The sequence below is a fragment of the Chamaea fasciata genome, unplaced genomic scaffold, assembly GCF_029207755.1.
Source record: "Chamaea fasciata isolate MVZ Bird 193981 ecotype frontalis unplaced genomic scaffold, bChaFas1.0.hap1 SCAF_3, whole genome shotgun sequence".
In the NCBI taxonomy this organism is placed as follows: domain Eukaryota; kingdom Metazoa; phylum Chordata; class Aves; order Passeriformes; family Sylviidae; genus Chamaea; species Chamaea fasciata.
In genome coordinates, this window is record NW_027094088.1 from 50471071 (window position 1) to 50493345 (window position 22275).

The window sequence follows — 22275 nt, forward strand, 5'->3', positions numbered from 1 at the left end:
GGCGGGCAGGCCGGGGCCGCCGGCGCCCCCCGCCCGCCCGTCGCCATGGCGACCCGCCTGCCCGCCTCCCGCGGGGCTGCTGCCGCCGCAGGGTCCGGCTCCGGCGGCGCCGGCTCCGCTCTGCCCCGCGGCTCCTTCAACCCCAGCGCCGGGAAGGGAGTCCCTGCGCTCCCGCGGGCAGGGCCAGACCCGCCCCAGCCTCGCTGCGCCAGCAGGGCCTGCCCGGGGTGGGAGAGGAGGAGGAGGAGGGACTCTGCAGCGGCAACAACTGACGTGTCCCCGCCATGGAGCTCGGCGTGATTCATCAGCGGCAGCGGGGCGGCAGCGGGGTGCCGCGCTCCGCTCCCGCGTAGGCACTACCGCGGCGGGGACAGCCCCGGCACCGCTCCGCCGCCCGCGCCGCCCTCCTCCTCCCTCGTCCTCCTCTTCCTCGCCGCCTCTCCTCTTCCCCCGCGGTTAGGCGAGGATCCCGGGGGAGGCAAGATGGAAGAAATCCTGCGAAAGCTGCAGAAGGAGGCGTCGGGCAGCAAGCACAGGGCCATCAAAGAGAGCTGCACCTGGGCCATCGGTAAGGGGCGCGGGCAGCGGCGCCGGGCCGCCCGTGGGGGAGCGGAGCGGGGCAGGAGCCGCCGATGGAGAGGTTTTGTAACGGAGGGGGCAGGGAGACCTCAACAAACTTGTTCTTCGCCGGCCGCTGAGCCCCCAGCGGCTGGGAAGGGACCGGGGCACCTGGGCCGTTCAAAATACCCGGGAGCTCCGCGCTGCTGGAAGGGGCCGTGGCACCTGCTGCCGGTCTCGGGGAGCATCCGCGTCTCTCGGCTTCCCCACCGCCTGGATCTGCTTCGTGGCTCTTGCGAGGCAGATATACGGGTATCGGTAGCTGTCAGTTTCCGTGTGTTTTGTAGGTGCTGTCTTTTCCTTTAAAGGCTCCCTCCCTCTCTTAAACATCGTAAAAAAGCCCGTGCAGAGCAGCTTTTACGCTGGCTTATGTTCGGGAATCTATTTTAAAAGCTGGAAATTTTGTTTTTCTGAATTGCATGAGTTCTTTTATCCTTGCAATATAATGATCAGTGTAACGAGTTAATCTTTCAAGGGAGTACAAGCTTAGGTACATTTTAGCATCCACCCATTTTCAGAGATTGTTTGTGGCTTGAAGTGTTTTTTTGACACTAACAACCTGGAATACTGATCATCAAGACCCATAATTTAAATTAGCATAACTAGGATGCTTTCAATTGCTTTAGTTTTTTGTTTTTAAACCATACATATCTACAACATTCTGTGGCATCAGACCTGTTGCTGTCTTATTACTGGCCTTTCATCTTGATGTTGTATGGGTTGCTTCATTAATTGGCTGTTAGTCTTGCGCAGCAGCCCTGCAAGTGTCCTCTGTGCTGTTCAGTTTTAGTGGATGTGCTGCCGAAGTGCTGATAAGTGAAAGGGGAAAGATGTTATTTGATGCTTTCTCATTGGTCTTGCAACGTCCTGACAGATTTATGCAAAGCTTTGGCAACTCAGAGCAGCAGTGGTTGTTGTTCTGTCAGCTGGAGTAGGTGTAAACTTTAGGATCGCTGGCTTGGAGTCCATAGCCAGATGTATTAACTGTGGTTGAACTCAGAAGTTTTTTTTAAAAGCCCTGTTGTTTCCTTTATACAGAAACCTTGGATTCTCCCGATGCTGCTATCAAGATACCTCCATATCAGCTGAGGTAAGAACATTGAACTTGAGTTCTGTAGAGCTTGTGAGTATTAGTAAAATTGAAGGAAAAATTTTGAATTAGAAGTGAGGTAGACAGAGGAGCAGGCTGCATCTATGTGATTTGTATAGTTTGTAGATACACCTATCTAGGCTGGTAGTAGTAGATAATTTTCTGGTGAGCCTTTGGCCCTGAATGAAATGTAAGGAAATGTGTTAAAATGGCCATGAGTATGTATAGTGGTGACACTGGTTAGAAAGGAGAGCTCTCTTATGGTCTAAAGAGTTTTCCTGCTAAATTCCATCTTTCAGTGTAAGCAATGATGTTTCTTAGCTCTTCTTAGGGTGCTTGTGTTCTTTGAAATCTAAATCAGGTTTTGTTACTGAAAATAAATATTCTAGAAACTAAAAAGTTATATCATCATATAGCTAGGACAGTGACTAGGAGCTAAACCAGTACAGTTTCTATGCCTACTTCTCCCTTTAGCTTGCTAGATTTTCTTGAGTGAGCCTTCTTCCTTCTTCCCATTTCCATTTGTACACATATAGAGTGGGAGAGGTGGCATGGCCCTCATTTGTCAAGATATTTAAAATCTCATTTTGGAAATTGTCATTGTTATGGAGTAGGTAAATAGGCAAAATTATTCACTGTCCTTTCTGACAGAACCATTAGGAATCGTCAAAAGAAACTAGCAAGTGCACTATTTAAGACAGAGCATGTTCTTTCACACAGCTTAATAGTTAAGATGTGAAATGCTTAGGCTTGCCTTACTGGAGAATGTAATGGATGGTGAAAGATTGCATGCGGGCAAAAACCACTTCAACAAATCCATTGAAGAAATTGATTGAAATCTATCAGATGCATAGGTACCCTTCTTACTCAGAAGTACTTCAGTCGGAGGTGATCAGGTTTATAAAGGAGTAAGTAGGACTGTTGTTGTATGTTTGCCCTGTCCTGTAGTCCTCTTAGATATACCCTGTGAGCTGCTGACCGAGGGGACTATTTTTTTGCTACAATATTACTCTCCTGGATGTGTTTTTAACACCTCATTATTCCCTGCTGCTCCTTTCATATATGCTTTGCAAGGAAAGTTAGGGGTTGAATAGCTAGTTATTCCAGAGCAGCCACCACACAGGGAAAGAATAGGAGCAGTTCTTTTGCCACTCTAAAATCCTGTCAGTTGCAGACCACAAGAGGCCTCAAATCAAATAGAGGATGGATGTAGCAGAGGACTGACATGACCAGACCAGACACAGTACATTTCCAATGTAGGATGGAAACAGCTGGATGACTAATTCTCAGTAGACCCATTAGAATTATGTTTACTTGATGCTGTGGCTGGAGAAAACTTGGCTCTTCACCTTCCCATTTATCAGCCTCTATTTTTAATATGGTGCGTGGTCTCTGCCTTTCAGTGTTATTCTCTATGAATTAGTTAGCTAGCTGTTACTACATTTCTTCCTTTTCACTTGCTTACTACCTCTTTACAGAGAGGCCTTTCTTTCTTCTTCCTCCAGTGTTCTTAATGATGTATTTGTTTAGTTGGGGTGTTTTTTCTACTGTAAATCCAAATCTTTTTAAATAAAGCTAATACCTTTGCAGGTGTAGCTATGATTAAATAAGCTCTTAATGTTAGACTTGTCAGTAGCGATACACTCATTATTATTGGATATTTTGGAAAATGAAAGGTACGCAAGAGGATTTGGACAAAGGCTTTTGTTGTGGGGTCCTTGGTAAGGCTCAGCCACACAGCCTTAGATAGTGGATGAGCTGTTGCTAAACTTACCCTTCACTCTCTGATAACAAGCTACTTCCAGGCTCCAGATCAGTACACTGGGCCACATCTTGGGCTGGAGTCCACCTGCACAACCTGCAAATTATATAAAAGTTCTTTGCTTGGTGCTTGTTAAAAAGCAGCACCGTGTTGGCTTGGTTCCTAACACTGGAAAAGAATAGTCTTGGAAGTAGAGCAATGGCTGTGGCCAGAAACACAGCCAAGGTACAGGATGGAGATGTCTTGGCCATACCTCTTTTCTGCTTTCATCTTACATCAGGTGCAGGTTGTATCAGCTGCTGTAACACAGATCAGCCTCTGGCTGCTCATTCAGCTGGAACCTTAATCTACGCTTCACACTTAGGTTCTTTTCTTTCTAGAACTGAAGAATGAAGGCTGCTCACAAGAATGAGGATGTGTAAACTGTATATTCACTTCTTTTTTACGTATAAAATAAAAAGCCATTTTCTGCTTCTGACACCCCAGTTCTGGATGAGTAGAGGTTCTTTGTAAAGTTGTCTTTTGTAAAATTGTTGCCCTAGTGTGAGAATGGGGAGGACAAGGTATCTCTGCCTTCCTCAGACCATAACCATTTGAGTTCAAGGGGTTTCTGACATGTGTTATATCAACTACTTACTTGCCACCACTGTAGTATTGGTGTAGGTGACTTCTGTGTTCTATCTTGTTTCTGACCTATCCATAGTTTCATCTTGTGTAACTGAACATGAGGCAGACCACATTACAGTTGCCTGATGTCTGTGCAATTAACTGGTGGCTTCAGCTGTAGCATTTGCATGGGAGCTGTTTCCAGCAGTTGTCTGGTAGCAGTTTGGATAGCATATGCCTGCTGTGTTTGGGAGCACCTTTTGCCCCAAGGGAGTCCCAGTGACTGACCATCCAAGCTGGAATGTAATTCTTTAATTACTTTGATAGAGATCCGTTGGATATATCTTCAGGGAGCTAGATGAGAGTATTTTGCTGTTAAACTTTCTTTTGATGTTAATTAGACTTATGAATCAAAATCCCTGTTAATGACTTTGCATATTGATTCTAGTGAGGGGCATTATTTAAATGGCTCACTTCCTAAAGAAATACAAATCTCCAACAAATGCAGAGTCTCCCATGGAGTGTTGTCAGCTTTGCCTTGAGATAGGAGTATGTGTGTGATTTTTCAGCACTTTTAATTTATGTTCAGAGTGTTGGGCAAGGGTGTGAGATAGTAACAAAGATTGAAGTGGATCAAGATGGAAATGGCTGTAAGTTGGTTCAAGGCTTTGCTGTAGATTTTCCATGAATTCTTGAGAAGGGAGAGTCACATAACCCATTGGTAACTGATCTTTTGTTATCTGTCTAGTACGATGATATTTGTCTCTGAATATGAGTTGTGAAGATTGGATATATACTACGTGCTTAAGGAGGCTGGGTGGCTGACTTATAAATAATGAATTAGATAAGAGAAATTGATGTGCTTGTGTTTTAATTGGGGAATTGATCACATAGGAAATAGCTTAACAGACCTTAATGTTGTCTGCCAACAAACAGTTGTTTGCTACTCAGCTGGGCTATATTCACTTTGGTATTTTCAGGATGGCAAATTCTCCCCTAAGGCCAGCACTATACACTGAACAAGTCTCTCTTCTTGGCTTGTTGTGATTTTAGAGGCTGAAATATGAGCTATAAAAGGTAACTGAACAGACACAAGAAAATGAGCTTTGAAAAAGAATGTTTGATTGGAGCAGTTTAATACTCAGGAGGATTGTCTACATATCAGAGAATAAAATAAGAGGCTAGACAGCAGTTGTCAGTCACATACTGCTTTGAAAAAACTTGGGATTGCCAGAGTTTCTTGGAATGCATTATGTCATTAAGTCATGCCTTATAGGCTATGTAAAACGTAGTGACTTGCTATCAGCACAGACTTTGCTGAAAAGAAGAGGTTGGTTGGGACTTCTGAAGGGGCTTTCTTTTTGGAAGAAATGCGAATTGGGTTTGCATGGCCAGGTTTTGGTAGTGGGGGGCTGCAGGGGTGGCTTTTGTGAGAAGCTGCCAGAAGCTTCCCCCATGCCCAGCAGAGCCAATGCCAGCTGGCTTCAAGACAGAAGTGCCCCATGCCAAATCTGGGCCAGTCAGAAATGGTGGCAATCCCTCAGTGATAATATATTTAAGAAGAAGAAAAAAAGTTGTTTGGCAGATGTAACTGTTTCCAGGGAAAAGTGGGGTGAGAGAATATGTGAGAGGAACAACTCTGCAGACAGCAATGTCAGTGAAGAAGAAGAAGGAGAAGGTGTTCCAGGTGCCTGAGCTCAGATTCCCCAAAAGCCCATGGTGCAGACCATGGAGAAGCAGTTGTGCCCCTGCAGCCCATGGAGGTCCATGGGGGCACAGAGATCCACCTGCAGCCTGTGGAGGAGACTCATACTGGAGCAGGTGGATGCCTGAGAGGAGGCTGTGAGCCTGTGGGAGGTCCATGCTGGGGTAGGTTCCTGGCAGGCACCTGTGGACTCATGAACAGAGGAGGTCATGCTGGAGCAGGTTTCCTGGTAGGACTTGCATCCTTGTGGGGGACTCACGTTGAAGCATGCTGTGACTCCTTTCCCTAAGCAGTGGCAGGAAAAAGGTGTGATGAACTGACCATAACCCACATTCCCTGCCTCCCTGTGTTGCGGGGCAGGAGGAGGGAGGAATGGGGGGGGGGGGGAAGGTATTTAGGTCTTATTTCTCATTATCCTGCTCTGGTTTTTGGTAATAATAAATTGAATTAGTATCTCTAATTTGAGTCAGTTTTGCCTGTGGTGGTATCTGAAGAGTGATCTCTCTCTGTCCCTATCTCAAATCATGAACCCTTCATTTTATTTTCTCTCCCCTGTCCAGTTGTGGAGAGGAGTGACAGAATGGCTTTGGTGGGAACCTGTCATCCAGTCAGTCAACCCACTAAAATCCCTCTTAGATTTTGCACCGGCCTTTTAAAAGCGATCAGTATTTCGGGAGATTACAGCTGGAAAGTCAGAGGTCAGTGAGGAACAGGGTCCTGTGTAATAACCAGTTCGTGTCCATTCTGCCTCTTCTGCTTGTGTCCCAGTACTAATCATGTTGGTGCTAGCTTTTGAAGGCAGTTTGTGAACTCTTTTTGTAGTCATGGACAATTGGGGATGAGGACATTTGAGTATGAAAGTGGTAGTTCTACTCTTTTTTTTTTTTTTTTTTTTTTTTTTTTTTTTTTTTTTTTTTTGTATCTCTAGATTAGCATTTGACACACTTCTTGAGAAGTATGCAGTTTATAATCTCTTCAATAAAACAGCGTGCTCACTCATTTTACCTTATATATGCTCAACAAATAATAAAAGAAGTAACTGTGGTGTGATCATCACCAAACAAATAAGGCTATAGAGACTTTCACTCCACTTAGCTTTGCAGGTAATTCATCCCCTTACAGAGTCTTGGGATGCATTTCATCTTCTCTATTGTGAAGAAATATCTCTATTGTGATTTCATCATTTTTGTCTCCTCCCATCTCTTAATTTTTTTCGTGTTTTCTGTTAGTTTCTTTCTTCTGGGAGAGAGTGGCTAGAAAAGCTGATACGTAGCAGATCCCATGAACAGAAGTAAGGAATGGGGAGGGAGGAATGGTTGTCTCTGAGGGTTTTTTTCTGGGAGGTGGTTTTAGTATATCTCTCTCTATTTTACTCTTTTTCTTTTTTTAAAACAATTTGTTTTCTCCCCTTGCTGCCACAACCACCTGGCATTAGGTGCTCCTGTGCTTTCTTCCTGGATGTGACTGCTGGATGTGACTCATGCTGCTCAACCATTACATAGTCACTATCTGCCATTCAGCAAGTGAATTATGAGTTCTTTGACAGGCAGCTGGCCAAGAAGAGATTCTAGTGACAGTGTGGATTACTGACCTGCATCTCGCATTCTGGCAGTGTACAGCCTGGATCCAGACTTTTGGGGGCACTTACGTAGTCCATTTGGTGTTTTGGTTGGTGTATATGCACTGGTCTTGATTTAAAATTTTGCATTCTTGGTTCTAATGTTGAGGAGTAGATGAGGGAAGGAAATTAGTGTTTAGAAAGGCAACGTGCCACTGATATAGTCTTTGGATCAATCTGCATGTTTAATCTGGGGTATGTAAGTGGCCCTATTTCTTGTCTAATGGGCAGGTATTTTTATCTCAGCAAAACTTTGCATCTGTTCTGGGACCCCAAAAGATGGTAGTTGTTGGGGAGGAAAGGGAAAGAGATAAGTAGGGTCAGCCCCAGGAGTCCCTGAAAACCTGTTAGCTGGGGTTGTGACTCTTGAATGTATTGAGCAAAGTTTAGCATTGTTATGAAAAAAGACACATGGTTTCTGTTACTCTGTCAGTTTGAGTGAGGTTTTCTCGTTTGGTATTAGTGGTGGGGTTTTTTTTGTTTGTTTGTTTGTTTTTGGTTTTTTTTTTTGAAGAGCAGTGCTTGCTTCTTCTGAAGCTAATTTTCTCCCTTTTCCGATGTTCTTTGTATTAGTGAACCATAATAATCACCACTGCCTTGGGTCTTTGTTCCTTTTATAGACTTTTCTAAAAATTCATTCTACTTTTGTGACGAAAGCCCACAGTGAACTAGTCTTGGCTGTGCTGAAGTTAATTTTCTTCGTGGGAGCAGGTAGAATGGGAGTAGGGAGCAGCTGCGTGGGGCTGGGGGTGAGAGCAGCCATAGTTTTAACTGTTTGTCTGACTTCTAACAACAAATGCAAGTGAAATACTGACCAAAGGGTCTAAGGATGATAATGGGGATAGCAGTGTGTGTGTTTGTTTTAAACATTTTATCACTTTCAGTGCTTGCAAAAGAGAAGAAATGAGAACATCGTGAGGCTTTTGATAATTGGCTGAGAGAATGAAATGTGGTTGGGGGTGGGAAGAGGGGTGGCACTGAAACTGAGAGGACTGTTTTCCTGCTAAATGATGCTTTAGTCTGCTCTGGTCTTTGTGTGATGCTGTGCAAGTCATGAGTTTTCTTTGTTTTGAAAATGAAGGCGTGAGTGGGAATAATGAAAGTATTTTCTCACATTTCCTTTATTTACATTCCATGAAAAGTAACAAAGCTGCAGGAAATTCACTACCTTTCATTTCCTTGAATGTTTGTTTGCTTAAGAAACTGAATATGCTGAAGTGCAGTGAGTATAAAATTACGTAATGCATTGCAAACATGGGAATATTTTTAGCATCCGTCCCTTAGGTCTGTCAAGATTTAGCACTGAACTGCTGTGAAAGTTGAATGGCATTGCACAGTACAGCATTGACCTTCAAAATGTAACTGGTAATGACCAGAAATATACCTCATTCTCCCATTGCTTCATCTGATTTCTGTAACTCACAACTGCAGTGGAGAAAATAAGATAATTTGCAGGGTGTCCATGTGATAATACCTCTGTGTCTCTTTTTCTGTTCCCTCAGCCCTACCTTCTCCCAGCATTGTTTAACTTCTCCTGATGGAAGCTTTATTCTCATAAAACACTTTATTTCTTATTTTGTACTTAAAATATGAAACAAAAATGCTTTCACTAGACAGATCTTTAGCTTCCCTTCCAGACTTACCAAATACAGGGAAGAGAGGTTTCATGGAATAGTTTGATAAGCTTTCAAAATTGTAGGCTGAGCAAGTCCAGCTTGTCACCTCATTTCATACTCTAATTCAAGTAATAATCAACAAAATAACCTAGAGGCTACAGATTGCTTTATAATTAAGACCTGGTGAGGTTTTCATGTGTCATCAAGTTCCTTGCACAAAGGGCAAATATCTGTGGGGGTGGATGTTCCAGGGAGAGCAATGATAACGTATCAGGGATAGATGATACTAGAGCTTTGGTGACTGGAAGCATCTGATTATTATTTTGGCCTTGTCCATCATACTTTAATATTGTGTAGAATCTTTTGCTGTCTCTCTTCCTCTCCTTGCAAGTAAAGGTACGCCTTGTGCTTATGTTTTTGTTTTGTTTTTTGGTTTTTGGGGGGTTTTTTTGTGGTTGTTCCGTTTTGTTTTCATTTTGACAACAAGTTCCTGTCTAGGAACTTTGTGTTTCTGTTAAAATCAAGATGTTATTAGCTAGTGTAGCAAGGAGGCAAATGACCTCAGAAGTGCTCTCCAGCTGAGCGACTGTGCTGAGCTACTTAATTACGATTTTATGAATTCTGTGGTCTTGGCTGCACTGGATTGGCTGGAATATTAAATTGCTCACGTTTGCCTTTCCCATGAGTAAAGCTATGCTGCTTCTGTAGTGGCAAATTCATTTATCTTAGAAAGGATGTAAATAAAAAATATTATAAATACCATTATTGTCACTTCTTTAATACCAAGCAGTTTTAAATTGCAATCTTATTCAAGATTCCAGGTTGAAAAAAGAATTATTAAAGTTCTAGCTCGGAAACTGTGAAATTACATTTAGGCATTATTCTGCACTTTTTTTCCCCTGTGTCATTAAACATCCTCTGATAAGCAACTCATATTTCCCTGCAAAGGCAAGCTTATTTAACTGTTGGATGAAGACTGTGTCTGGGTTTGAAAAGCAAAGGGATTGGAGGGAGGAGGAAATACATGAAAGAAAGAGGAAGGAAAAATTAAATACTGAGTTGGATGGAACTCAGAGAGAGCTGATCTGAGCACCCGAGGTGAGAAAATCTGATGTGGAAAGAAAGGGAGTGTTAAACTTAAGTCAGAGGAGAATAAGCCTTTCCATTCCATTGTAACTGGATAAAAGTAAAGAGTTTTGTGCTCTGTGAGAAGGAAAAGAATGAGATTTTTAAAAAAATAAGATGCAAGTGGTGAGGCAGAAAAATGAAAATGCCTTCAGCCAGAAATTACAATTGCTTTAGTTATTAGTAAAGGTGGAAGCTCACCTGATATGTGCAAATATATGAGGCAAATCTCGTGATTTGGAAACACGCCCACAAGTGTCTCTATGCTTGTTAGTAACTGGAGTAAAATCCTGGCCCTGGTGGTGTAAGTCAGCATTTACATCTACATAGTTTGGCCACAGTCTCCCAAATGTTGTTTTTTTTTTCCCAGGACCTGTAAACTGCAACACTGAGTGCTTATTCATTCTTATGTAAAACGGTAGCACCAAAGCTGTCTAATGGTGCGTGATCATCTTGTAGTGGCACAGTGTCATAAAGATAATTTGTTATTTTTTCTTGAAAAGGAAGGTTCTAACTGGAAGGCTTCAGATTTTGTCTCTTATCCTATTGCTCTACTATGTCTCTAAGTACTCTTGACATACTTGCATAGAGGTACAAATTTTAGTGCTGTAGGGGTCTGTTGTAATCATCTGGTTTGACTTCCTGCCTTGTGAAGGTGGGAGAACTTGCTCTATATTTATATACTGTGGATTCCAAACGTCTCTCCAACCGTAGCTTGACTGTAATTCTCTTTGTAAGTGTAAGATCATACTTCTGCAGTAATCATTTCTCTAGAATGTGAGCAAGGACTTAAATCTTCCTTCTTCTTGAAGAGCTGTTACTTGAAAAATTATGCATTTATTCCATGTTCCTTGTCCAGGTTTTAAATACTTTCATTATGCCTAAACTTGTTGGTGGAATCTTTTATTAACGTTCTCTAAACCAGTACAGGAAAAATTATTTATGTTTCTATTTTTATATGTACGTGTGTTCGTATATACAACACTAGAATTTGTTTTATGTAAATTGAATCATTCCTTTTTGTGCAAGGACAGTGTTTGCTTATGTTTGGTTTACTAAAGGATAGCAGCTGTGGGTACTTGCAGAATTCTGAGGATTCATCTCTACCAATTATTTTCTCATCATGGGCCAACTCTTCTGCTTGAGTAAGTGATGCTAATAATATTACACTGTCCTACTCTGTTCTTTTTAAGCAGCCAAGACAGAGAAAATCTTTTCAATCATTGGTTACTCAGACTAAAAAATGTCAGACTTTGGCTATGACTGTTATCCTGCCTAATAAACGGTGTATCAGAAAATGGCAACAGTGGTGAATCAAATTCTTATCTGTTCTTTGACTGGGCTGTGAATTATTCTATGGAATGCAAACTGCATGCCGAAAAGGCCTTGAGGTTCTGAATTTTGCTTCTCCTATGTGATTTTCAGCAGGAAGATAATGCAGAGAGCTGTCTTATTTTTAATCTGTAATTTTCAGAAATGGGATTAAAAATAATAAGATTATCACCATTTGCATGAAGGGAAAAATGTTTCATTTATTATGCCCCATTCCCTAAGTCAAGGAGGGGAAGATGGGCTGTGAGACTGTGTTCCAGGCACTAACAACAAGGAGTTAAGATTAGGCAATTTCCTATCTTCATTACAGTTTTTATCATGAGAGTGAATTAACGAGCCATTATTCTTTTCTCACTAAAGGCTTTTTTGTCATTACAATGAGAATAGAAAGATTTTTATGATCTCTCTACTTACAGTAGTAATTTGTCTTGCTCTGACCTTTCTGACAGTCTGTTTTGACTGACCTGCCATAGCATCTCTTATTCCAGACCTGCAGGGGAAGAGGTGAGATGATAGGTTGTCGAGCCACAGCAAGCTTGGACAACTAAAAAGGTCATTGTAGCCTGGTGTGCTGAATATAAAGGCTGTGTGTGTTCTCATCACTCATTCGGCAGTTGGCAAAGTTGGCAGTCATGGAGTAGGGTAGCTCAGGAAGGACAGCCTGTGCTCTGGGAGTTACTGGCCCTGGATTATGCACTTGGTTCTGTCACTGAGCTTTTTTGCTTGCCCTGGCAGGTAGCTTCCAAAAGGTGTTCAAAGGTGTTCCTTTCATTCTCCCTCTATGTTGTACTTGATGTGTTTCAATCAGGGTTGTTATTTGTGCCTCAAACTACGTGTATGTATGTCCACACCAGCATGCAACAGTATGGATACTTAAGAGTTACAGTGTGAAACTACTTTCTGTACATTATGTAAGTGGAGAACGTTCTTAAACATGTTTTGAAGTGTATTGTTCTGCATCAACTTATTCTGAGAACTTCAGTTATGTAAAATGTCTTACATGTGTAGTACTACAAAACCTGCATGAATTGTCACTTAACCGTACAGAGCTGCCGACAGAGCAGTAAGCAATGAAATCCTGTGGTGGGGATCTGCTCAAAACAGAGTGGAATTATAAAAGGGCTGCAAGGTATAAGAGGAAACCTCAATCCCTTACTTCACTGCACTCAAATCCATTGAGGTAATTCTGATCTGCATTCCCTATTTTGCAGCCTTATTGAACGGAATTCTTAAGACGTTTGAAGGGCCTGTGTTAATTTACATGATTCTCTCCTGTTCTGCCTGAGGATTATCTGTCCTGTCCTTCATGTTCTCATGCTATCAGATGAAGCATTTAAATGGCAGGTTGAACTGAAGTGTGAAAGGTGCTCAAGCTAATCAAACTTTGTAAGATATCTCTGCAGGTGTTTCATAGCTGTAGAATGGAAATGCTAAAGGCTTAATTGACTGAGTGTGTAACAAGAAGAGGAAGTGACACAATGGCAATTTATTTTCTCCAAGAATACAGTGGGAACACAGTCTGCAGCAACCTTAATTAGATTTTCAGTTAAACATTTTTAGCAAGGATGGGAAGTTCAGCTAATTGAATCTGTTCTAATTTCCATCCTCCTGTTTGTCATTTTTTGCTCTTCTTTTTGGGACATGTATCAAAGCTCTCATTGTTCTCTGCTCATTGCAGTATGTGATGACAGATGGCAGGCAACATGCTGATGTGCGGGGTAGCTACACATAAGCCATAGGAGCTCCCACCTGTCTTCATTATCATGAAGCTGAACTGGATTCACTCCAGTGGCTTATGACTTTCTTCATTTTCCCCTCTCTTTCCATTTTAATGTGAGAATAAATTCATTCTATAGTAATAATGCCCAAAATGTTTGTATGCTCTTACAAGAATCTGTAGAAAGTCTAAAAAAAATGTGATGTTTTGCCCAGAAGAAATGCAGGTCTAAATAACCATCAGTTTTTAGCATTCTTCAGTTAGTACTATACACTGTAGTAATTTTTTCCTTTTTTTTCCTGTTTGTGTCTGGCTGATGGAGTACCAGTTAAGGCACAGGTACCTTGTTTTGCCACCTTTTGATCTGCTGATTTCAAATGTGAGTTCTCCTCATTTTAACAGAGGCAGTATAACTAAGTCCCAATGTAAAAGCACTTAAGGTGCTTTCTGGATTAGAGATTTGTAAAGAAATATGCCAGCTTTCTTTGGAGGGTAAAAGTGCTTCACAGAATTGTGAAATTATCTTTGGCTGCTATATGCAAGCATGATGTTTCTGAAACTCATACAGCTCTTCTGGAATGTTACTTGAATAACAATTTTAGTTGCGTTTTTCCCTCTCACTTTTTTTTTTTTTTCATTTTCCCTAGGGAGAAGTGTCTCCTTCCTCTTCAACTGGCTCTGGAATCAAAGAGCATGAAGCTGGCCCAACAGGCTCTAGCAGGGATGCAGGTATGGGTTTAGAGTAGGAGTGTGTTGGCAGGCAGTGGGTGTCATGAAAATCTAGGATTTTCTTTTGAAAAATAATGCAGAAAAAGCCTCTGTCCTCAGATAAACCTAAGAATAACGTTCACATTTCTGTTTGGAAGTTAGGACGCAAGTAAAGGCTGGTGATTTTGTAGAAGCTAAAAATGTTTTGCAAATAAGTGGGAGGTCCTGGATTTTAACATTGAAATGTAGATGTAATCTTCTTTGTGTGCCCTGTGCTACTCCCAGAAAAGTTTGCCACTGCTAAGCATCTTAGAAATTAAGCCAAGACTTGATGTTTTCTTTGATTACAAAAGAGGATAGCAGTGCTTGGAAGATGGAGAGGTTAATAGAAGATCTGGGACCTGTTTTTTTTATGTGCGGTCACTTATCTGGGGTTTTTGTGCACTGAAAACAGTAGGAATGCCATCTGATTTGGAAGTCTATGGAATTGCAAAAGAAAACAGCAGTGCAGCACAAGAAACAAAAAGACTCTCCTGGGTTTGACAGTATAAAAACTAAAGCAGTTTACTGTTTTTTTAACTGGACAAATGAGTACAAGTCGGTAAATGCTTATCACTAGGAGGATGCTAGTCGTGGAAAAGGCTGGGCACACTGCTGGGGTGTAAAATCCATTTTCCAAAAAAGATTTTTTCCCTTGGAGGGCCAGAATGAAGTTGTTCTGGGAATATAAGGATATAAGTGTGTTGCTCAAATTCACTTAATCCTGCATGTGAGGTGTCAGACATTTGGTTAGAGAGTTCCCCGTATTGGGAGATGGTGTGGTTGTAGAAGGGAAGGGCTTCTAAGATAACAAAGGGAGTGTGGCATCTCTCTTATGAGGAAGGGCTGAGAGCTGGGACTGTTGAGACTGGAAAAGAGCTGCCTCCATGGCTGGAGACACCACAAAGTCTCTGGACAACCTGTGCTTGATCACCCTTACAGTTTTTTTTCCTGGTGTTCAGAGGAAACCTTCTGTGCTTCATTTTTTTCCCAGAGCTTCTTGTCCTGTCAGTGGGTACCACTGAAAAGTTCCTGTCTGTTCTCTTTGCAAACACTCTTCAGGTATTTATATATGGTGGTGAGATCCTCCCTGAGCCTTCTCTAGTCTAAACAGTCCTAGCTCTCGGCCTTTCCTCGTAAGAGAGATGCCCCAGTCCCTTTGTCATCTTAGCAGACCTTCCCTGTACTCTCTCCAACAGCTCCATATCTCCCATACTGAACTAAACATTCTTCTTTAAATAGAAAACCCCATTATTCTCATTGCAGACTGAGTTAAATCTCATCAGGCTGTACAGTACTGAAACACTTGATATTCTGATATGTGGGAAATACTTTAAACATTGTGAGTTAAACCCTGTCTGGCAGTTCAGCTTTACCCACTCACTCTTTCCCTCTGAGAGGTATGGTACAGAGAATCAAAAGGGTAAAAGTGAGGACAGTTGTGGGCTAAGACAAAGTTTAATAGCAAAAGCAAAACTGCATATTCAAATAAATGAATGTGTGGAATTCATTCATCACTTCCCATGGAGCAGCAGGTGTTCAGCTATCTCTAGGAAAGCAGGGCTCCATCATGTGTAACAGTTATGTTGGAAGACAAATGCCTTAACTCTGAATGTCTGTGTCCCCTCCATTTCCTCCTTCTTTGCCCCGCTGTTGTTGCTGAGCCCAGTGTCATATTGTTTGGGATTTCCCATTGGTCGCATTGGGGTCAGCTGTCCCAGCTGTGTCCCCTGCCAAACTCTTCTGCATCCCCAGCCTGCTTGCTGGGGAACCAGTGTGAGAAACAGGCAGCCTGGACCGTTGCCTAAGCTCTGCTCAGCAATAGCAAAACATGGGCGTGTTCTCAGTGCTGTTTTGGTTACATATCCAAAACACAGCACTCTTTGAACTCCTATGAGGAAAATTAACACTATCCCAGCCAAAACCAGTACAAGCATAAAAAATAAGGAGTGAACCAGTGAAATACACTGCAAGGTTGAAGCTGAGGATGAGTATCAGTACAAAAGTGACGCAGAGTGTAGAGAGGGAAGTGGGCTGCTCGAAGTCTCTACTAGGACAGAACAAGGTAGTGTTCCTGGGATCTAAGACAAGCTACTTTTGCTCTGTTGTGGGATCTTCTGAGAAGATTGGAGCTGGGAAAAGACTTGTGTGGATATATCTCCTGCAGGATGCCTGCCACTGATAAGAGACACCCATGAAGATGGTTATAGACTATATGGAAGAAGCATTTTTGGTAGAACTCCAAGGAAATAGTGCCATTGACGATGTCAGGAGATAGTTTCTGAGATACTGGGCAAAGTAAATCTGATCAGTCTAAAATAGTCAGTCTGAATAATACAGTGAGTCTGTATTGAATTCAGTTCAACTAACCAATGTCAGGACAAGGAATTTTGGTATCACCTCAGCTTGGGTTGGTTTCTACGTGTATCTGTGTTAAGTCACTTGTTAACTGTACTCTTCATCTGAGGACTTGATTGTATCCATTAATGGTCAACTTCTGTATGACACAAAACACATCTTGCCAGGGATCAGAAGTGCCACCTCCACAGCACTTGTGCTCTGTACACTATTGGTGACTGTCTCCTGTTGGGCAGGAGATCTGATAGCACTAGTTTAATGCCAGGATACTACCTGAGTAGGTTTTTTTGTGTGTTTTTTTTTTGTGGGTTTTTTTGTTTGGTTGGTTAGTTGGTTTTTTGGGGGTTTTTGGGGGGTTTTTTTTTGGTTTTTTGTGTTTTTAAAATTTTGTTTTATTTGTTGTTGTTTTGACGGTCTGGGGGCTGCAAAGGTTCCTGACTCTCCCAGCTTCTAAAATACTGTGAGGTTTTGCTGAGGACATTATTTGAAGTGATTTATCAGTTACTGATGTCTGCTTTCTTGTAGTCACTGGGGAAGTGGGATGGGCAAAGATGATACTAGAATGACAGCTGACATGACACAGATCTCCCAGCTTTGCTGTTTTTCTAATATTTTATATTATTGGATTAATTTGAAAATTTTACACAGAAAGCCTAACCGGCCTAGTACCAAGTGCTAATAGGTTTAGGTGCCGTACTTTGCCGAGACAGTTTTTGTCTCAACATGTACTTTGCCATTTTCTCTCTGCAGAAGCTGCTGTCTGATGAGAGGTTTGTATCCGTGGAAACAGACTCAGATGAGAAACAGTTGCTTAATCAGATGCTGAATGCTGTCAAAGTGACTCCTTCGCTCAATGAAGACCTGCAAGTTGAAGTGATGAAGGTTAGTGTTTCACACACGTCAGTGCTTGCAACAAAGGTTGAATGACTGAATGCTGGAGTTAGCAAATAAATTGGCTGTTGCCTTGAAAAATCTTCATTTTAGGACAGTATCTGATTTCCTTTTCCTACTGGCAGATGTCAGTTGTTTTCATTTCTATTTTGTGTTTCCTTGGATTAAATAGGAGATAGTTTACATTAAGATTCAGAATACTGGTGGTTCCAGTTTTAGCAAACTTGAGCAGGACAATCAATTTCCTCCATGGGAGGGCACAGATAAATGACCGGTAGATCTGGAACTTTGTTACTGAGCTTTAATGGTCGTGAGGTGGGCTGTGCACACATGTAATTTTGTATTGTGTGTGCATAGGTGCCGTGTAATTGGTTAGTTGTATTTTCTCTTTGTAAAATTCTAATGATGGAGCATGATTTGTTTAGGCATCAAAATGCCCCTAAACCAGTGTGGGAAAATATTGTTTTATATCCTCTGTCAGAACTTCCATTTCTAGGAATACTCAGGCATTCACCTGTGAACGTGCTAGGAAGCTCAGCTGCCAGAAGATACTGTTTTGGGGGGAAGACAATACCAAAATTCCTTGCCCTGTGATCGTTGGTTGTATGACTTAGAAGTCACTTCTCTAAATCAGTATTGGCAATACCTGTATTATTTGTAAAAAGCAAGATGATGGTGGACAGTTTTCAGATGTTTGGGTATAAAATTTGTGCTGCAGGGTTTGTGGTGCTATAGCTGATTGTTGGCTGAAGCCATTTTGGAACAAACCTGGTGGTCCTTTTTGCATGTTCATTATACCTAGTGCTAATTGATTTATTTGGATCTATTCCTTGACCATCCTTTATTTCTAAGTGCATAGATTAGTTATTTTGTTTCTTCCATAGGACGTCTTGGGTCTAATGAATATACGTTACCCACTCTGAAACTGCTCTCTATCAGCTGTACTCTTTACCACTGGAGGTGGAATATGCACACAGTGTAAGAATGTGCAGAGGGGTGGACCTAGCAACAAAAAAAGGGAGTAGTATTTGCGTGGACTGTTGCCTGTTTTATGGCAACAGACTTCTGCCCCAGGCTTAACTGATGACACCCTGATCTGCATTCCTAACTCGGCACACCTCCTTCCTGCCTCTTTTGTCTCTACAGAGGGAAAGGGGAAGAATTAAGTACTTGCAGTACTGAACTAACAGGTCCCTCTTGAAATGCAGTGATTTTTTGCAAGTTGGTGTTTTTTTACATTCTTGAGTGTTACAGATTCAGAATCTGCGTGCACAGTTTCTTTGAAAGCCTTAATGTACATCTGCGATGCAAAGCCCCCACAATAAGAATGTGAACACTGTATTTTGCTACAGTTCTGAGTAAATATCTTCTCAAGTTGTCTTGACATGTGAGAAGCAAAAATAATTTCAAAACATCAAACCACAGAAAACCCAAGCCAAAACCTTGTGTTTATGTATGCTTTTTTTTTTTTTTAAATTAGAAAAACATGTTCAGTTCCAGTTTAAGTGCAAAAGAGAGAAGAGAACATAGTCTTAATTTCACTAAATGAAATTTTGGTGTGCAAATCCTTTTCTGAGCCAAATGTGTGTATGGTAGAAATCAGGCTACAACTTCAACTTTACATTCTGAGAACAAAGCAAAATTCTGTCCTGATTTAAATATTTCAAGAGACCAGAGGGCCAAAACATATTGTGATCAGGACAGTTAAAGCTCAGACGCATTAGATCTGAGCCTTACCTGACAGTCTAATCAAGCAGACATCTCTTCAGATTGTAACCTGAAGGTTACAGATGCCATTGGAACACTTGAAAATGTTGTTAGCTAACCCAGGCCTGGTGAATGGCTAAACCCCTTGTGCGGGGGAAGGAGGGAGATTTCTAGCAGCTGGTCTCAGCAATGTGTTTATATCCCTGGATCTGCTAAAATATGTCCTCAAGACAGCTTATTATGTATATTAGACTGTGTTATTCCATCTGGAGGAGACAAAATACATCTTTAGTGCAGATAGATATTACACACTCCTGAGTGTGAGCAGGCTTGTGTAAAACTGTGTCATCTGTGTGCCAGCCTGGTTCTTTGTGACTCGCTGCACAGTTGCACCAGTCTCACAGGTGTTAAGAATATAACCATCAAAGATTACACAAAAGCTTTTAGTCGTACAAAATCAGTGTGAAAGTAGACATGCAGGAGTACAGAATTTACGGTAAGTTGCTGGCATGTAAGTTCTTAAATCACCTAAATGTGTTTGGGTTTTTTTTAAATCCTATCCAAAGTATCTCCTGCTGTTCCCAGTAAGATTATACCAGAAATTTATACTTCACATACTGTCAAAAAATATGTCTTGGATATTTATGTAATTTTTTTTGTGACTCACCTGTGTTACAGATGGAAATGTGAAGGGATCTGATTAGCTGAGGAGAGCATTCTGTAAAGATGCTTTTTACATTCAGATGACTGCATGTTGGAATTGGCAGTGAAAGGAAGAACACAGGAAAAGAGGTGCAAGGGCAGTTAGTTGCCTTGCTTCACACTCTTTTGGAGCACGTCAAGTGTTGTGAAGGGCCATCCTTAGACAGGAATGGTATGAGTAGCTGTAATGGTTGCTGTAAATAAATGGAGAGGAGTGCTAGCTGGTGTCACGTCAGCATCACGACCTCAGAACTGGACCAGCTGGGGGTGGCACATGAAATAGAGATGGGAACAATTGAGCAGCCTGGAAAAGTAAACTTTAATAATGAGCAAAACAACAAAGGGCATAGAGGACAATCTCCAAAGACATAACAATGGAGTAAGCTTAACCATCTTTAGGGTTACATCTGAGGGTAGGGAACCAATCATCAACATGAACTCGAAACATGACCTTATATAGCAAGTGTTACAAACCAATCATAGACAAGAACGAGGAACTTTGCCTAGTATGGAATCACCTAATCAACATAACTACCCCCATAATCCTGTTCTTCTCACCAAAACCTAGCTAGTTGTTTTCCCTCTCAACATCCTGCTTCCCACGGCCTTAAGTAGATGCCTCCTATGTGACCAATCGAGGCCAGCCCGCTGTTTACCCCAGCCAGCCTGACTTCCACAACCTGGATCTCTCCTGGAACTGAAAAAAAAAAGCAAACAGTTGGGGCCTCTGTTGTAAAAAGGGAAGGGCATTGACTAATTTGTGACTGGGTACAAAATCCTCATGATTTTTAAGCATGAGTGTTATGGAATGCTCTGTGGATTGCTAGATTGAAGGATCACAAAGCCAGCACTCTGATAGCATTCAGACTTAAAGGCCAGGGCTGGGGTCTGTGCAGGAGTGCATCCTGGGCAGCCAGGGAAGATTTATACTGACCAAATGCAACTGTCAGGATGAACTCAAAGCCTTCTCCTCTCTCGTTATCTCTCTCTTCTGTGCTAGGTGGGGTACCACTTACCTTTGCATAAACTTGGCTTGTCTCTGCTTCTTCTGAATACTAGTTGGGGTCTTTCTATTTAGGTTTTTTATGTAGAGTGATTATATGGGGAAATTCCTCCCTTGAATTTCCAGAATAGAAGTGATACTCCAAAGTCCTTTTTTTATTTTTCTTGCATGACACCTGTCGCCTTGATTCTTTAGCCTTCTGATGGCTGTTTACATATTTCTAGTGGAGTCTCTCATGGATATAACATAAACAAGTAAATTGTTTTCATTCCAGTCTCTGATGGACTGGTGAACTGACCACTAGGGTCAGAAAAGTGTTCCTCTCATCTACCAATCCTTGACCAAACTCCAAATACTATTTAAATCACAAATAATAATAAACTTTCTCTTTCTCTGCTCACCTCTGAACCTGAGTGAGTGTAGTTCTTTCGTGTCCCTACCGGTGACAGACACCCTTATAATTGCTAAGCACTGGGTAATTCTTAAGCCAACAGCACTTTTATGCCCAAAAAAGGCAGTGGTCTTTCCAGTGGGGAAGGGGGAAAGGCTGTGGTTTCTCTTTGACATGAATGGGCATGAATAACAAACACAGGTGTACTAACTGGATTTGATTTCCCACAAACCAAAGCAAGCTGTCTGGGTGGATAAATTTTGCATTCAGACTTGTATGTTATTTAACTGCTAAGCCAAATATTTCTTTAGAATATCTCAATTACTACCCACTCCATGTATTCTCTTTATCTCTGATGTATTTTATGGTAGAGATTTTCACACCAGGGACTAAAGTTGAGGTTATTTAGGTGCTTTAATTTATATTAAAAGATACCGAGGAACCAGATAATGCAGAAAGTGTGACTAGAGGGAATAGTGTATCTGACACAGAGCTACTTTAGTATTGATCTTTGCTGTTGTCATCCTTGTTGCTATAAGACTGAAAAGCCTTCTGTGTTACCAGTTTGTGTTTTACTATGCTCAAAGGAAGGGAAAAATCATGCAATCATACAGATGATGGTTTTGTTTAACATCAATGATTTCAGTTTCAAATGGAATAATTAAATATTTACACTTTTATATTTTCTATAGAATATTCATGTAGGAGGGAAGAGATATATTGATCACTAATCAAATGCAATGTTTTATCAGTGAGATACCAAAGTGACTCACTGCGCTATTTCTACGGCTGCAGATGCATAGAAAAAATCAGGTGGACAGTAATTTAGCACTTTCCTTGGATGAACACGATCATGCAGTGGGGCTGGCTCAGAAGCGGGAAAATTTTTTTTGTGTGACGTGATGTCATGTTATAAGTGAGTGAAATTCAAGGGTGTGTCTCACATTGAGAGGTGGGAACATTTTGTTGGTGTTAAGCACTAGACTAACAAGCTACAGATAGTCTGCAGCAGAAGGAGGGCATGTTCTGGACTGAAATTTAATACTCACTTTTGAGTTCAGTTGCGGAGTCAGGGGATCCTGATTTTTTTTCCCCCTGGCTTGATGCTTTTAAATTCTGGCTTCAGATGTTTTTAAAATGGCTGAAGTACTTCTACTTTGTGCAATTAGACCTTTGCTTGGAGGAATACATATAGTATTGACAAAAACACTGTCAAATATTGTCAGATCAGCAGTGGAAAAGGAACCTGGGAATCTAATCTATAGCTGAACCTCTGGATTGCAGTCA

General features: G+C 41.5%; 1 protein-coding gene across 5 annotated transcripts in view; it reads left to right on the forward strand.

Moving 5' to 3' along the window:
* Positions 1-422: 422 nt before the first annotated feature.
* Positions 423-22275, forward strand: part of ARFGEF3 (ARFGEF family member 3) — an 86231-nt gene continuing 64378 nt past the window's right edge. For all 5 annotated transcript variants that reach the window (XR_010720016.1, XM_066178959.1, XM_066178957.1 and 2 more), the window contains exons 1-4: positions 423-568; positions 1657-1708; positions 13837-13918; positions 17045-17176. Coding sequence is in view for 4 of the 5 variants with exons in the window: in XM_066178959.1 (XP_066035056.1) it covers positions 484-568; positions 1657-1708; positions 13837-13918; positions 17045-17176 (351 nt within the window). In the remaining variant the exon portion in view is untranslated. The remainder of the gene's footprint in view (positions 569-1656; positions 1709-13836; positions 13919-17044; positions 17177-22275) is intronic.